Source organism: Chiloscyllium punctatum, chromosome 26, assembly GCF_047496795.1.
Source record: "Chiloscyllium punctatum isolate Juve2018m chromosome 26, sChiPun1.3, whole genome shotgun sequence".
Taxonomy (NCBI): Eukaryota; Metazoa; Chordata; class Chondrichthyes; order Orectolobiformes; family Hemiscylliidae; genus Chiloscyllium; species Chiloscyllium punctatum.
In genome coordinates this window covers 48,662,984-48,680,083 of record NC_092764.1, presented here as the reverse complement: position 1 = coordinate 48,680,083, position 17,100 = coordinate 48,662,984, and the positions used below count along the sequence as shown (strand labels likewise).

Below are 17,100 nucleotides of genomic sequence, written 5' to 3'. Positions count from 1 at the left end.
AGCATATTTCAAGTTGTGGAGGAGATTACAAATGTACAAAATCCCCCACAATGAAAAGAAAACACTTGTTCAAATTTGCTTATTTTATTAAGTAGTCCATGTAAATTCAAAATTATCTGCCACAAGTTGCCACAAATGTTAATTTGTAGGAGGAAAACTGACCAATTATCTAATCTAGAAAAAGAAACACTTCATCCTGTTTCTCTAAAACAAGTTCTTGTCACTAAGCACTGGATATACTAAATTATCTCCTTGGGAGCCCTCCATAGATGAAACGTTTCAATGCCCTTCGAGACAAAGACAATTTTATCCATTTGTAAAGAGGGGAGAAAGGATTTTAACAGAATTTTTTTTCCCTAAATAAACAGATCTCAAATCTGTAAAATTCTGATCTTCACATCCCTTAACAGACATATCTCCCAAAATTATTGTGTCATCTTATTGAAATTTGAAACTTCCACACCATCCTGAGTGTTTTATTCAGCTTATGCAATACATCCTACAACACATTTGTTTTAGTTTCTCTCACCCTTCATGGCTTATGCCAACTTGTGATAATTTGCCCCTTCCTTCATATCATCAATAATGACTCTAGAACAATCCTTCAGCATCTTGCTAGTAACTTTTCCCTGCTGTTGCTTATCTTTAAACCATCACCTTCACCACTCACTGAATAAATCAGTTAATTTTAAAAGTTTCCCTCCTAATATAACATTAATTGAGGACTTAAAACTAAATATTTAAGGTGACAATTTTAAAAACAAACTGATATAGAGAGAAAAATATAAACAACTGGTAGCTAACATCAATCTTTTTTCTTGTTCTGTTTAATATTTCAAAATTGGCTTCAAGGTTTTCCTCTGGAAGAAATATTGGAGACTAACTAATTTATAAAATATTTATCAATCCATAATAACTAATGTTACTTTAATAAAATGCTCAACACTGAACAAATAGGTTAATTATAACACACTAAATTATAACTATAAATTAGAACAACATTTTGTTGTACTGCCCACAAATTTCTCAGTCATTAGATTTTGCTATGTTTAATAAAAATATAAACAACTGGCAATTAATATCAATCTTTTTTCTTGTTCTGTTTAATATTTCAAAATTGGTTTCAAGGTTTTCCTCTGGAAGAAATATTGGAGACTAACTAATTTATAAAATATTTACAAGACTAGCCATATTTAATTTCAAAAGATTATAAATATAAAAGATTATAAAATAACTCTGATGAGACTAATGACTATGAATTCATACAGACAGATGTCATTAGAACAATTACTGAGTTTATAGCTTGCTATCCATATTACAGCAATTTTACCCATTCGCAAGGAGGGAGGAAAGGATTTTAGCAGATCAAAACACTTTGCACTAATAATTATTCAAATTTTATATCTCCAAAATCAGTAGAGTTAAGAAAATTTGGAAATCTAAATCAGGATCATTTCAACTACAAATGGTAATTTTGGATGAGTCTCAACATCTAATGAAGTTAAAAGGACTTAACAAAGTGAGCTCTAATGGTCATAGCACGTGAAGACTTTAGGAAAAAAAGTGAATACTTTTAATTAGAAAGTAGACGAAGTAGGTAAAATGTATTATTACCATATTAAAAAGCATCTCACCTCCTTTTTCACTAATCTTGAAGCCATAACTTTGTCTACAATTGCAGCATCTTCTTCACTAGGATTTTCCTAAGGAAAAGATGTCAATTTTAAAGATCGTGAAACAAGGCATTTTACTTCATATTCTCACGTACAAATGGATTGAGAAATTTTTTCATGAATTTATAAATACAACTATAAATGTTACCAAAATGTTCATGAATGGCAGGTTAAAATTGATATTCTGCAATTGTAACAATTATACTTTCATGGTACACCTAATATTTCCAGTCAGATTAAAACATGAAAGATAAAAGATTTTACTCCAATGCAAAGGTTTATGGAGACAAGTTTAAGAACATTATATCACAGGCATAGATCTAACTGTTACAGCTGTGTCATTACTGTTGAAATGGTATATGTATTTGGTTGTTTTGTGTTCTGAAAGGAAACAAACAAACATTTTCACCTGAAGAATATACTGAAAGAAATGGTTAAGAATTAAGGCAACCCTGACCTTATAAAATGAATTGACTTTTCTAAAAATCTTACAAGCAAGGAGATTCAAAATATAAACCATAAATGAAAGCCACAATATAGTAATGTGCAAACAGCATATTTTTCTGCAGATACTGCAAAAAGCATTGAAAATTTCTATCAACTTGCTCTGAATAACCAGGATAATTATCAATCCATAATAACTAATGTCACTTTAATAAAATGCTCAACACTGAACAAATAGGTTCATTATAACACACTAATTATAACTATAAATTAGAACAACATTTTGTTGTACTGCCCACAAATTTCTCAGACATTAGATTGTGCTCTGTTTAATAAAGATGGCCTCCCACCACAAATAATTGCACAGGTTGTTCAGCAGGTAGAACAGCACCAGTCTTGACTTTTCCTTTAGCAGTTAACCCATCATCATCATCAGAAATCTTCATTCCAGTGTCTTCATTATATTTCTTTCTTTTCACTTGTCTGTTCGATCGTCTCTTCTGCAAAATTAATTATGACCTTAAAATTACCATTACTTTACTCCCACATGTACACAAAATTATGACCTTTTCTATTATTTTATAAAAAGATAATTTGTTTTTAAGGTAATAATTGGTCTTGTATTTATCTACACTCATGTGAAAGTCAAATTAAAGCAAAATGAAACAATCTTCACTGCATAATTCAGTTGGCATCAAGAATTTGACCATTATAGCTTTATCCCTTTGCTCAGCTGTTTTCCTTTCTTTTGGCTCTACTTTCTTTCTCTATTACTTACTTACTACATTCAATCAACCAGTTACTCCAGGCTGTGTCCTTTCTCCTGTCTCTTCCCTCTTTCACTCTTCTTTGCTGTCTTTTAAATATTGACCTTCAACCTCTTTTTTTTGCTTTCTTCTTCACTTCATGTTTACCTTCTACTCACCCACCATTACCCAGCCATAGTACTTGTTCCTCCTTTTTTTCCATTAGCAACAAACGCTTTCCCTACCTTGACCACCATATCAATTTGATTCATTATTTCAAAGAACAGTTTTGCTCCCTTCAGTATTGGATATTAAAACCTTACTTGACATCCAGAAATGGATTCTTTCTTGATCGATGGTGTGGGAATCTGTTCGGTATCTGAGCCCTCTTCTGACGATTCATTCTTCCTTTTTTTCCCAAGTGTTATTATGATTTTGCTGTTGAAACAATTTTCAATAAATTAGGATCTATCATGGGTTAACTCACGAAGACAAGCTGAAAATATCAAATTGCACAATATTTAATTGCAAAATATTGTCCAGGTCAGGAGTAAAGGACTGCTTAATTTGTGCACTCAGGAACAGGTGTCAGTGCTAGAATATGGCAATATTTTCAATCTGTAGACAATGTAGGCAAGTTTTAGAAGTGCCTTAATCCCCTCTGTTGTTATCGCCAGCTCAGGTTTGAGATTATACCATTAATCACAACAAAGAACTTCACCTCAGTGCACCATTTTGCTGGCCCATTGATCTTAGTAGTTATAGAGTGAAAAAGCATGGCAACAGAACCTTGGGTCCAACTCATTCTTGCTGACCGTGTTTCCAAAATAAATTAGTCCCACTTGTTTGCTTTTGGCCCATATCTCTCTAAACCTTTCCTATTCACGTATCTATCAAAATGTTTTTTTAAATGTTCTAACTGTACCTGCATCCACCACTTCCTCTGGCAGTTCATTCCACCTACAAACCACCCTCTGTTTAAAAAAAAGTTGCCCCTTATGCTCTTTTTAAATTTTTCTCCTCTCACCTTAAAAATATGCCCCTAGTTTTGAACTCCCTCATCCTAGGGAAAAGAGCGTTGCTTAGTTATGCCCCTCATGATTTTATAAACCTCTACAAAGTCACCCCTCAAACTCCTACAGCTAGTGAAAACACAGTCTCAGTGGTTTGAAATACTGCGAATTAACACTAAAGCAACTCCTCATTATGGATTTATTTTGACCAGGAACAACATTAATAGTTTTAAATTTTATTACTTGGAAGCAATGTAACAATTCAGACCCTACTTATATTGACACCAAGGCTGTCTTAATTGAGCAAGATCAAATGTCACGGTTACAGTAACCAGATAAAATAGAAATTAGTCTCGGAAGGTAGTGTAATACAAGCAATAGTGAATTAGTGAGTCTGACATTCTGTATAACAGCATTTCCATTGGACACTGTCAAAACAAGCTTTACCCTAATGTCTAGTCTATGTTTAGTTTTTCAGCCATTTTCCTCCCTTTCTGAGTGTGAAAAGGTTTAACTCATTGATAGGATACAAATCAAACATCTGTATCTTACTGATGTGGTCAGGGGGTGAAATTTTCAGCACAAAGTAAGGCTTTAATTGGAGCTGATGTACATGGTCACCAACTTCGCCATTTCTGATATAGCATATTTGTCCAATTCCCTGGGCACACGGAAGGCATATTATAGACTGGACTTCTCAGGAGCAGACTGCAGTGGGCTTGTCATAATGGACTGGGAAGGCAGTATCACCACATTGCACTCAATAGCATCACTCACAAACTAGTTTACATTGCGCATGGGCTTGGAGATAATGCCTGTATTAGGGTGAATTTGCTTCAATAATTTGTCTCTTATTTGTATCTTTCCCTTTTCTTACTGCCCTCCATTGGCATTTTTCTCTGGCTTGGTGCCTTCTTATACACTTACACATGCAAAGTTAAAGTGCAGAGATTGAATCTGGCACTTTAAGCTGATTTCCTTCCCCATATATAAGAACAATATTCCTGGCTAATGAATCAGTAGTTAGGTTGGGACTTCAGCAGTGATTATGAGCTTGCTCTCCAAGTCACTTACATAAAATCACAATGGGTGTCATCAAACACCTCACTGTACACAACAGATTTTTGCTTTGGATAAGCCAAATATAAAAATGAGCTTAATGCCATGGAATGAGTTCCAGGAAAATGTACTATAACATTTTTTACAGCATTTTTGAAGAAACATCAAGGATATGACTGTCTTTTGGTGATGGAAGGTCTTCAATATTTAAGAGCAGCCTGCATGCTGTAGTCAAAAACTGCGCTATTATGAAGTAAAACAAAACAACAATTTCCAGAGTTTACATAGGTGCAGTTAAGTAAAGATCTGAGGAATCTGCCACCTAAGTTAACCACCTCCTCCACAAGCAATGCTGTAACAGCATGTTGCTGATAAACTGGTCAAGGAAATCCATCAAGGATGGGACACTCACCACTAAAACAGCAGAAAATGTTCAGATTGATCCATTCAGGTGTAATTGAAATTTGAATGGTACTATAAACTCACTTAAAACCAGGTAACCTCACCAGAGCAGAATTCTCTGTCTCAATTGTGTAACCCTAATTTCTTCAGAATTTATTTGTTGCAGATTTAAAAAGAATACTTCCTCACCATTCTTTCATAACATCCTTCTTTCCATTTTATTTCACTTTCTGTTTTACACTGTCTCTCTCCATGAGAATTCTACAGTCTGAGTGGTTCAACAGCCACACTATTTATTTCCCTATTGTACATGCCATTTAGCTTTTTGGGTGCTAGGCTGGATTAGACACCTAATGACAACACATACAGGCCATGATCTTTTTAGATTTACCAAATGTGTGCCAGCTGTCTGGAAGCTCATTAACAACCCACCTTTGATTCAGAATGTTGAATCAATATCCTCTACATCTAGATCTATCTGACAACAGTTAGTTTCTCCACATCTGCCCCATCCAAAACTCTGATAATTTGGACTGCTAATAAATTTCTTTTTTATATTGTCTTCTCCAAGAACAGTCCCACCTTTTCCAATCTACATACAAATTGAATTCCTTTCAGATCTGCATCAATGAAGACATTCTTCAGTATTTACTCTACATTCTCTCTAAAGCCTTCATGTCTTTAAGTATGAAACCATGTCTGGGTGCAATACTGCAATTAAGGTTGGATCAGAGCTTTACAAAGGTTTGTCATAACTTCCTTGCTTTTGTACTTTATACTACTATTTGTAAAACCTAACAACATAACATGCTTAAATCCCCAACTATTTTCTCAACCTTGAGCAATATATGCACATATCTGCTACCCATCTGTGCATTCTATTGTTCCCCAGTGTAATGTTGACGTTTATCACTAATCTTATATGTCAAATACTGTATTTGCAAGGCTATAATCAGAATGTGGCAATTATTTGATGTAATTAAAGGGTACATTCTTCAGTTTTAAAAAGGTCAGTTAGCAGTTTGTTAAGCCGGTCACCAGACATACGCAGGACAACACGGCAATTGGGGCTAGTTGCAAAAAATATGCATTTCTTCTCAGAATGTAGACATGGTAAAGTGATAGATATACAGACTCTTCCAAGAAATGGGAAAACTAACCTCTCTACAAATCCTAGAATACACTTTTGCAGAGGAAGGAGAAAGTTGAGTCCAATAAGAACACAAACAATCCATTCATATTAAGAAGGTAAATGACCCAATCCAAGAGGACCAGAGGGGCTTTGCAATCTCAATACCATGTTAACAATATACATCAGTAACATACCAACCTCATAGTTTTAATTGTTTACATTTGCCAACAGAAGTCCAATCTCACTTGTTCAAACTGTAATTGGTTTCTAACCAAATATAAATTATTTTAAAAAGTTACAAAAAGCAAAAAGTGATACAGTAGGATTTGTTCAGACACATTTTGTGTATATTTTTGAGCAAAAAGTTGCAAAGTGTTGAGCTTAGTTACAGCCTGATTTAGAACTAGTTGACTGAAATGAATAGATGATCTTGTAGTTCTCACCAATGTTATCCTTTGCCCCAACAAAAAGATTCACAAACAGTGAAATAAACACAAAGTTTTTATTCAAATTTAAAATATTTCCTGATGGTTTACACCAACTTCTGTCATCCAATGTCCTTCTCTGCGCTCTGATTTTAAGGACAAAGAACATAGATACTTCCTGGAACTCTTTGACAAAGAATGCAGTATATATTTTAGACTTCTTATACTGCAGTTTTCTTCCTTTGTTCTGTTCAAGTTATATTATCCAATAATGTAACAGCTGAGGCATTTTCTATTTTAAGTGATCTCTTATCCAAGAATTTTTAAAACGTTAAGCAGCTATATAATTCAGCATTCAGCTAGTTTGTGAAAGTGATCAAAAGTGCATTGTGCCATCCTGTAAACATTGTTAGTAAAAACATAAAGCTAGCCTGGTGAACAAAACAATGGGGATTTATCCATTAGTCTGAAAAGGGATTATAAGTCTGGATGTAGGTTTGCTCGCTGAGTTGGAAGGTTCATTTTCAGACATATCACCATACTAGGTAGCATCTTCAGTGAACCTCCGGACGAAGCAGTGCTGATGATTCTAGCTTTCTAATTATATATTTGGGTTTCTTTGGGTTAGTGATGTCATTTCCTGCTCCCCCTTTGATTATTGTCTGTGTAGGTTCTTTCAAGTTCATTAGCTGTTGTTTTAGTGTGAAGAATGGGTACCCAACGAACACAGTCCGCCGATTTCTCAGCAACAAACCCAAACAAGCAGATAAAACGAGTCCAGAAACCCGAGAAGTCAAAGACATTTCAGAAATGACTGCCAGACTACTCAGACCCCTTGGCATCATGGTAGCCCACAAACCCACAAACACACTAAAACAGCAGCTAATGAACTTGAATGACCCTACACAGACAACAAGCAAAACTAATGTCATTTACAAAATACCATGCAAGAACTGTAACAAACACTACCTTGGGCAAACAGGCAAATTAGCCACCAGGATACATGAACACCAACTAACCACAAAACGACATGACCCTCTCTCACTAGTATCCCTACATACAGATAAGGAAGGTCACCACTTCAACTGGGACAACACATCCATCCTAGGACAAGCCAAACAGAGACATGCACGAGAATTCCTAGAAGGATGGCATTCCAACCGGAACTCTATCAACAAACACATTGACTTGGACCCCATTTACCCTCCCCACCCCACCCCACCCCCGTCTCCAAATGACCGACCTCCTGTCCTCTCTCTTTCCCCACACTTTCCCTGGAGTTCTACAGAGGAGTACACCCTAAACACCACCTTCCCCAGATAATCTCTCCAACACTGTCCTATACAGGGTAAACATGGAACCTGTCAAAAGCTGCAGTAAAAAGTTGTGCACGCAGGGCTATGGCTGTGTGTGTGCGTGGCACACTATTTGGAGACTTACCCTACAAAGGCAGAATCAGCAGCATTCTTGTTGTTGGTGTACAGTCAGACTGCCCTGGAGAGGGGGGCGGTCGCACGGGGGGTGCACAGTGTTGGACGGGGTTGGGGGCAGTGGTGGGGGACGGGGCGGGGGAATCGCGTAGACTGTGCGGCTGCAGTCTCCTGAATGGGGAGCAGGCTTTAAAAACTCTGAGCCCTAGAGAAAAGGCATTTAATCGATTAACTGAAGAATCAATTATCAGAACGAAATAGTGCCCACCCATTTCGTTCGAACAATCGAGGTTCCCCTGTAATCCTGAAAGTAGCTAGAAGACTTAAATTGTAAGACAGGGCCAAATGTCAAAAATAATGCAGTAGATTTCATCTTAAGAATGTCAGGCTACCATCGATGTTAAATTGTGGCTGCATCTTTTCTTTCCACTAACAAATGGAAAATTAGGCTGAGTCCACAATTAGAAGTGAAAATTATTATCTAATTTCCCACTGGTTATCTTCTTAGTTAGTAAACAACCACTAAACTTTGTCCTGCCTTTAATGACCCATCCAAAACTTCACCCACACCACCATTCTTTTGTTTAAGTCACCTTTTTTGCTTAACATTATGGAAATGCGCAATTAGAGTATTAACGCTTTTTTCCCCAAATTCTGGGAGGAAATAGAGGGTACTAGAGGTGGTACACCACATTATACATAGTTTCAGAGACTGACTAGACAGTATTTATGACTAAATCCAGAAAGACCTTTGAATTATAAACATACTTGCTTCTATTTGCACAGTGGTTAGCACTGCTGCCTCACAGCGCCGGAGACCCGGGTTCAATTCCCGCCTCAGGCGACTGACTGTGTAGAGTTTGCACGTTCTCCCCGTGTCTGCGTGGGTTTCCTCCGGGTGCTCCGGTTTCCTCCCACAGTCCAAAGATGTGCAGGTCAGGTGAATTGGCCATTCTGAATTGTCCCGTAGTGTTAGGTAAGGGGTAGATGTAAATCTAGGGGGTATGTGTGGCTTACGCTTCGGCGGGGCGGTGTGGACTTGTTGGGCCGAAGGGCCTGTTTCCACACTGTAAGTAATCTAATCTAATCTAATCTAATTTCTTTTCCTCCAATAGCAGCAATTGATAACAAATTGATTCTGAAACAAAATCACTTTTTTTCCATACTCAACAGCATTACATGTTTCCTCATTGCTTTACTATAATTTACGCTATACATTTTAGACCAGCACACTCTGGAACAGATTGTATGCTCATAGAGAGAATCCAAAGGATATTTAACGCAATGGTAACAGGAATGCAGGACTTCAGTTACATGGAAAGTAACTAGGAGAATCAAGGGGCAATCTCCTTAGAGTGTAGAAGATTAAGGGAAATTTAACAGAAGTATTCAAAATCAAAACTAAAAGGAGCAACTGTTTCATAGTGGCAGAATGGTTGATAACTAGGAGACAGATTTAAGACAGTTGCCAAAAGAAACAGTAGCAAAATGAGGAGGAATTCATTTTCTGCTGCAAATTACAATGACCAGGAATGCATTTCCTGAAACTATTGTATCTGAAATTAGTTTGGTATGTATTGCAAGACTTAGAGTCATAGAGATGTACAGCACAGAAACAGATCCTTCAGTCCAACTCGTCCAAGCCGACCAGATATCCCAACACAATGTAGTCCCACCTGCCAGCATTCAGCCCATATCACTCCAAACCCTTCTTAATCATCTACCCATCCAATGCCTTTTAAATGCTGCAAATATACTAGCCTCCACCACTTCCTCTGGCAGCTCATTCCATACACATAACACCCTCGGTATGAAAAGGTTGCCCCTTAGGTCTCTTTTATAAAACTTTCCACTCTAACCTATGCCCTCTAGTTCTGGACTCCCCGACCCCAGGGAAAAAAAAAACTGTCTCATATCTGATCCACGCCCCATGATTTTATAAACCTCTATAAGGTCACTCCTCAGCCTCCGACATTCCAGGGAAAACAGCCCTAGCCTATTCAACCTCTCCCTATAGCTCAAATCCTCCAACCCTGGCAACATTCTTGTACGTCTTTTCTGAACCTTTCAAGTTTCACAACATCTTTCCGATAGGAAGGAAAACAGAATTGCATGCAATATTCCAACAGCAGTCTAACCAATGTCCAGTACAGCCGCAACATGACCTCCCAACTCCTGTACTCAATACTCTGACCAATAAAGGAAAGCATACCAAAATGCCTTCTTCACTATCCTATCTACCTGCGACTCCACTTTCAAGGAGCTATGAACCTGCACTCCAAGGTCTCTTTGTTCAGCAACACTCCCTAGGACTTTATCATTAAGTGTACAAATCCTGCTAAGATTTGCTTTCCCAAAATGCAGCACCTCACATTTATCTCAATTAAACTCCATCTGCCACTTCTCAGCCCCTTGGTCCATCTGATCAAGATCCTGTTGTAATCTGAGGTAACCTTCTTCACTCTCCACTACACCTCCAATTTTGGTGTCATCTGCAAACTTACTAACCGTACACTTATGCTCACATCCAAATCACTTATGTAAATGACCGAAAGTAGAGGACCCTGCACTGATCCTTGTGGCACTCCACTGGTCACACGTCTCTAGTCTGAAAAACAACCCTCCACCACCACCCTCTGTCTTCCACCTTTGTATCCAAATGGCTTCCTTGGCTGTAAATCTACAGCAAAAAACTAGCCACAGGAGCAGCTGGTGAAAGCAGCCTTTCACTGATGTGGCAGGCAAATGATCTGATGAGGTGGTTAAGGTACATTGTTTTGGCATAGTAATGCAAGATTTTCTTTGCTATTTACAATTCTGTACTTGACCTTTGAGGTTGATCCTGGGTGTCAAAAGCATTTTACGTTCCTTGCTATTAATGTCCTTAATTTTGATAATTGAAAAAATTTAGCAGAAATTGCAGCAGAAAAATAAAAAAATCTTTAAAAAGAAATTGGAAAAGTACTTGCAAGGAGAAGTTTGCAGGACTATGAAACTAAACAGACAGAGTTTTCAAAAGAATCTGTACCAACACAATGGGGCTGAGTGGTCTCCTTATATCATTGTATGATACTTTACACAATGCACATAACCACTTGATAGCTCAGGTTCAGCATTTGGGCTTGAAAATCCTGTGTTATTTTAAATGACATTACAGGTTATAGAAAACCACCAAACAAGACAATAGTGAAAATATAGTATTTCACCATTTCTATTTTGTAACATCATATCAACTTTCAAAATATTTGCACAACTGAAAAGTTAATGCTTAAAGACATGAACTTAACTAGTTTTGTACTTTTGAGAGAGGGTCAACTTACTTTATTTTTGTTCTATCCTTTGGTTTAGAACATAAACCAGTTCTAGACTTTTTTGACTCTTTATCTTTTTGTTTCGTTTTGCACTTGTTAGATTTCCTCTCCTCCTTTCGAGCAGACCCAGTGGATAAACAGGCTGGGTTTACCACTCGGGGAATATTCTGTTCCCCACGTGCCTTTGCCTTAGCAATTGCTTCCGATATGATGCGATTAGCTTTTTCTTGCTTGTTCTGCATTTCCTTCTTTTTTAGTTGTTTGCTTCCAGTCATCAGCTGTGCATTCTGTAATTTGACAATTTGTGTTGTTTGTGGACGAGAACTATCAATGGTGGTCTGAGAGGAAGGGGGCTGAAAATAAAATGCAGATATGAGTCAGAACAATATTGAACAAAACTGTGACTGGAAAGTAAAATATGTACTCAAATGGAAATTAAATTGAGATTGCAAACAGGGGAAAGATAAAATATACAGATTTCAAAAAATAACAGTACTGTTTGTCCCTTTTCTAGATACAAGATCTAACAGAACAAAAGGTATGTGTCATTAAAATTATTAAACTTAATGATCAGTTTTACAAAGAATTTCCAATATCTGTAAGAGTACAAATACACAGCTAAATACAGGATGACTATCACTACTCAAACACATCAATAAACATTGCCCAAGTCTATTAAAGTGAATCTAAGGGGAAGCGATAGCCTAATAGTATTACTGCTAGACTGTCAATCCAGAAACTCACCTAATCTTCCAGGAACCTGGATTTGAATCCTGCCATGGCAGATGGTGGAATTAAAATTCAATTAAAAATATCTGGAATTAAGAATCTACTGATTACCATAAAAACCATTGTCAATTCCTGGAAATATCCATCTGGCTCACTAATGCCTAATAACGAAGGAAGTCCACCATTCCTCTGGCTTACATACAACTCTCAACTGGCTTTCTGAAATGGCCTAGCAAGCCACTCAGCTGTATCAGTCGCTACGAAGTCTCAAGAAATGAAACCGGAGAGACCGGTTTAAAGGGATAAAATCTATTTATGTTTGAAAAAGAATGGGCTTATCAGTGATAGGCAACATGGTTTTGTGCAGAGGAGATCATGCCTAACCAACTTAGAGTTCTTTGAGGAAGTGATCAAGTTGATAGATGAAGGAAGGACTGTAGATGTAAGATACATTGACTTTAGTAAGGTGTTTGATAAGGTTCCCCATGGTAAGCTAATAGAGAAAGTGAAGTCACATGGTGTGCAGGGTATTCTAGCTAGGTGGATAAAGAACTGGTTGAACAACAGGATACAGAGGGTAGTAGTTGAAGCAAGTTTCTCGAAATGGAGAAAGGTGACCAGCGGTGTTCCACAGGGATTAGTGCTGGGGCCACTGTGATATACATAAATGATCTGGAAGAGGGCATTGGTGGTCTGATCAGTAAGTTTGCAGATGACACAAAGATTCGTGGAGTAGCAGAAAGCATGGAGGACTGTCAAAGAATACAGGAGAATATCGATAGCCTGGAGAGTATTTTTAAGATTAGATTAGATTACCTTCGGCCCAACAAGTCCCACCGACCCTCCAAAGGGCAACCCACCCAGACACATTCCCCTACATTCACCCCTGACTAATGCGCCTTACACTACAGGCAATTTAGTATGGCCAATTCACCTGGCCTAAACATCTTTGGATTGTGGGAGGAAACTGGAGCACCCGGAGGAAACCCATGCAGACATGGGGAGAATGTGCAAACTCCACACAGGGAATTGAACCCGAGTTCCTGGTGCTGAGGCAGCAGTGCTAACCACTGAGCCACTGTGCTCCTCCGAGTTGGGTGAAGAAGTGGCAGATGGAGTTCAATCCGGGCAAATATGAGGTGATGCATTTTGGGAAGTCTAGTTCTAGAGCGAACTATATTGCAAATGGAGGAGCCTTGGGAAAAGTTGATGAGCAGAGAGATCTGGGAGTTCAGGTCCATTGTAGCCTGAAGGTGGCTACACAGGTGGATGGAGTGGTCAAGAAGGCATATAATATACTAACCTTCATCGGATGGGGTATTGACCATAAAAGCTGGCAGATCATGTTAAAATTGTACAAGACATTGGTTTGGCCCCATTTAGAATACAGTGTATAGTTCTGGTCGCCACATTACCAAAAGGACGTGGACACTTTGGAAAGGATGCGGAGAAGACTTACGAGGATGTTGTGCTAGCTATGAAGAGGGGTTGAGTAGGTTAGGATTGTTTTCATTAGAAAAAAGGAGATTATGGGGGGACCTGATTGAGGTCTCAAAATCATCAAGGGTATAGACAGGGTGGATAGAGATAAGCTTTTTCCCAGGATGAGGGATTCAATAACGAGAGGTCACGCGTTCAAGGTGAGAGGTGAAAAGTTTAAGGGGGATACACAGAAAGTACATTACATAGAGATTGGTAGGGGCCTGGAATGTGTTGCTAGCAGAGGTGGTAGAGGCAGGCACGGTAGATTCATTTAACGTGCATCTGGATAGATGCATGAGTAGGTGGGGAGCAGAGGGATTCAGATCCTTAGGAATTGGGTGATAGGTTTAGACAGTGGATTTGGATCAGCACAGGCTTGGAGGGTTGAAGGGCCTGTTTCTATGTTTTAGACCACCTTGCATCAACACAGACACCAAAAAAGACAACAACACAAACAGCCCTGTCCTAGTCAGGGAAAGGTTGGGCAAAGTTTTACTCTCAGAATCACAACTAACAGACAATGTCCCAGAAACCATCATCATCCCTGGGTATATCCTGTTCCATTTGCAGGACAGATCCAGCAAAGTTGGCGGTGGTGGTATCTAGTTGGGAGGGAGTTGCCTGGGAGTGCTCAACATTGACTCCAGTGCACGAGGCTTTGGGTTAAAAATGAGCAAGCAAACCTCCTGCTAACTACCACAAACTGTCCTATCTTAGCTGAATCAGTCCTCCTCCATACTGAATGGCACTCGGAGGAAACACAGAGTGGTAAGGGCACAAAACATACTCTGAGTGAGGGATTTCAATCCACCACCATGAGTGACTTGGCAGCAGGACTACTGATCGAGCTGGTCAGGTGTGTGGCAGGTGGTGAGGGAACCAACACAAAGAAGAAACATACTTGACTTCATCCTGAGCAATCTGCCAACTGCATATGCATCTGTCCATGACAGTATGGGTAATAATGACTATCACATAGTCCTTGAGAAGAAGAAGTCCTGCTGTCATATTGAGAATACCCTCCATTGTGCTGTGTGGTAATGTGCTAAATTTGACAGACTTTGAACAGATCTAACAACTCAAACCTAGGCACCCATGAAGCACTGTGGGTCATCAACAGCAGAATTGTATTCCAGCACAATCAGCTCTCTCTTGGCTTTGCATATTTCACACTCAATCATTGCCATCAAGCCAGGGGATAAACCCTGGATCCAATGGAGAGTGCAGGAAAGCATGCCAGGAGCAGGCCAAGGCACACCTGAAGATGAGGTGTCAACCTAGTGAAGCCAGGACTACTCACGTGCTATACAGCATAAGTAGCAACTGAAAGACAGAGCCAAGCAATCTCTCAACCAATGGATCAGACTGAAACACAGCAGTCCTGTCATATCCAATTATGAATGGTGGAGAACAATCAAACAACTTACTGAGGCAGGTGACTTCACAAAAATCCTTGTTCCCTATGATGGAAAAGCTCATCTCATCAGTGCAAAAGAAAAGGCTGAAGCAGTTATAGCAATCTTCAGCCAGAAGTACCAAGCAGATGATCCAACACGACCTCCTCCAGTAGTCCCCAGCATCACAGACTTCAGGCAATTCAATTCACTGCACGTGATACCAAGAAATGGTTGCATGCACTGGATATGCAAAGAGTATAGGCCCTGACAATATTTTGACAATAGTACTGCAAAGTTGTACTCCAGAACTTGCTGCTTGTATAGCCAAGCTGTTCCAGTATGGAGGAACCTTGATTATCCGAACAAGATGGGCAGGCACTATTTTGTTCAGATAATCGATTTTACCTAAAACAAGGAAAGCCATATGGGGATCTAACCCTGTGCTCTACTGGAGAATATGTTTAAATCTATAATTTTAATGAGTCTGCCATCTAAAACTAATCTTTGCAGTCTGCAAATTACAGGTTAAAATGAGAAGGACTTGCCATCACATAAATAATGTATATCAAGTCCCAGCATTAAACAAGGTCCCAAAAAGCTTCTATGATCACAAGAGCATTTGTCAGTTTCAAGGAGCTCAGTCTTGCGATAGGAAGCCAAAAGCACCACCTCGTGTATGCATTTATGTTCTTGGCCTTTTTTTTTAAAATGAACAGCCTGGTAAGGTGACGGGAATACTGTAAAACACTTACTTTTACAAAAGGCTGTGCAATGAACCTTACCTAAAAAAGTATCCAGTCGCTGATGCTTGAGGTGCTTGTGTTTTTGTTTTGCCAGCGTTTTCACAAGTTCTTCAGTACAGATAAGTCGAATACACTTACCTCTTTGATGAAACGCTTTTGTGGACCTTGAAATCTGCTTTGGATAATCCAAAATTCGGATAATCGAGGTTTGGATAATCGAGGTTCCTCTGTAGTCACAACACTTAGCATCTACCCTACACAGTGGAAAATGCCCAGGTGTGTCATGTAAACACAAAAAGCAGGACAAATCCAAGCCAGCCAATTTCTGCCCTATTGGTCTCCTCTTGAACATCAGTAAAGTGATGGAAGATGTTATCAACAATGCTATCAAACAGCAACGGCTCAGCAATAATCTGTTCAGTGATGCCCAGTATGGGATCCACTCAGCTCCTGACCTCATTACAACCTTAGTTCAAAGATGGACAAAAGAGCCAAATTTCTGAAGTGAGGTGAGAATGACTGCCCTGGACATCAATGATGCTTTCAGTCAAGCGTGGCAACAAGAAGTTCTAGCAAAACAAGGAATTAATGAATAAGAGGGGAGTGAACTTGCTGCTGGTTGGAATCATACCTGGCACATAGGAAGATAGTTGTGGGTGTGGAGTCAATCATTTCAGCTGCAGGAGTTCCTCAATGTAATGTGCTCAGCCCAACCACTTCCAGTTGCTTCATCAATGACCTTCCCTCCGTCATAAAGGCAGAAGTTGATTTTCTGGTCAATGGTTATCCCCAGGATATTGATAGTGTGGGATTCAGTGACAGTAACACATGAATGTCAAGGAATAGTGGCTACAAGAGCAAGTCAGAACCTAGGAATACTGCAGTGAGTAACTCAGCTCCTGACCTCCTGAAACCTTTCTACCATCTACAAGGCACATGTCAGGAGTGCTTTGGAATACACCCTATTTGTCTACATGGATGCAACTTCAACAATACTCAACAAGCTATGCCATCCAGCTCAAACCAGCCCACTTCCTGGCATTGCATCCACAGGTGCACAGTAGCAGCAGTGTGTACCATCTACAGGATATATGGCAGAAATTTAACAACGATC

The 17,100-nt window shown here is 39.0% G+C and overlaps 1 protein-coding gene across 11 annotated transcripts in view; it reads right to left on the bottom strand.

Annotated features, from left to right (window-relative positions):
- chd9 (chromodomain helicase DNA binding protein 9) overlaps window positions 1-17,100 on the bottom strand; it is a 257,884-nt gene that overhangs the window by 118,279 nt on the left and 122,505 nt on the right. For all 11 annotated transcript variants that reach the window (XM_072547352.1, XM_072547351.1, XM_072547350.1 and 8 more), the window contains 4 exons: window positions 11,645-11,988; window positions 3,187-3,301; window positions 2,468-2,617; window positions 1,635-1,703 (listed from right to left, as the gene is read on the bottom strand). In XM_072547352.1, the coding sequence (XP_072403453.1) occupies window positions 1,635-1,703; window positions 2,468-2,617; window positions 3,187-3,301; window positions 11,645-11,988 (678 nt within the window). The remainder of the gene's footprint in view (window positions 1-1,634; window positions 1,704-2,467; window positions 2,618-3,186; window positions 3,302-11,644; window positions 11,989-17,100) is intronic.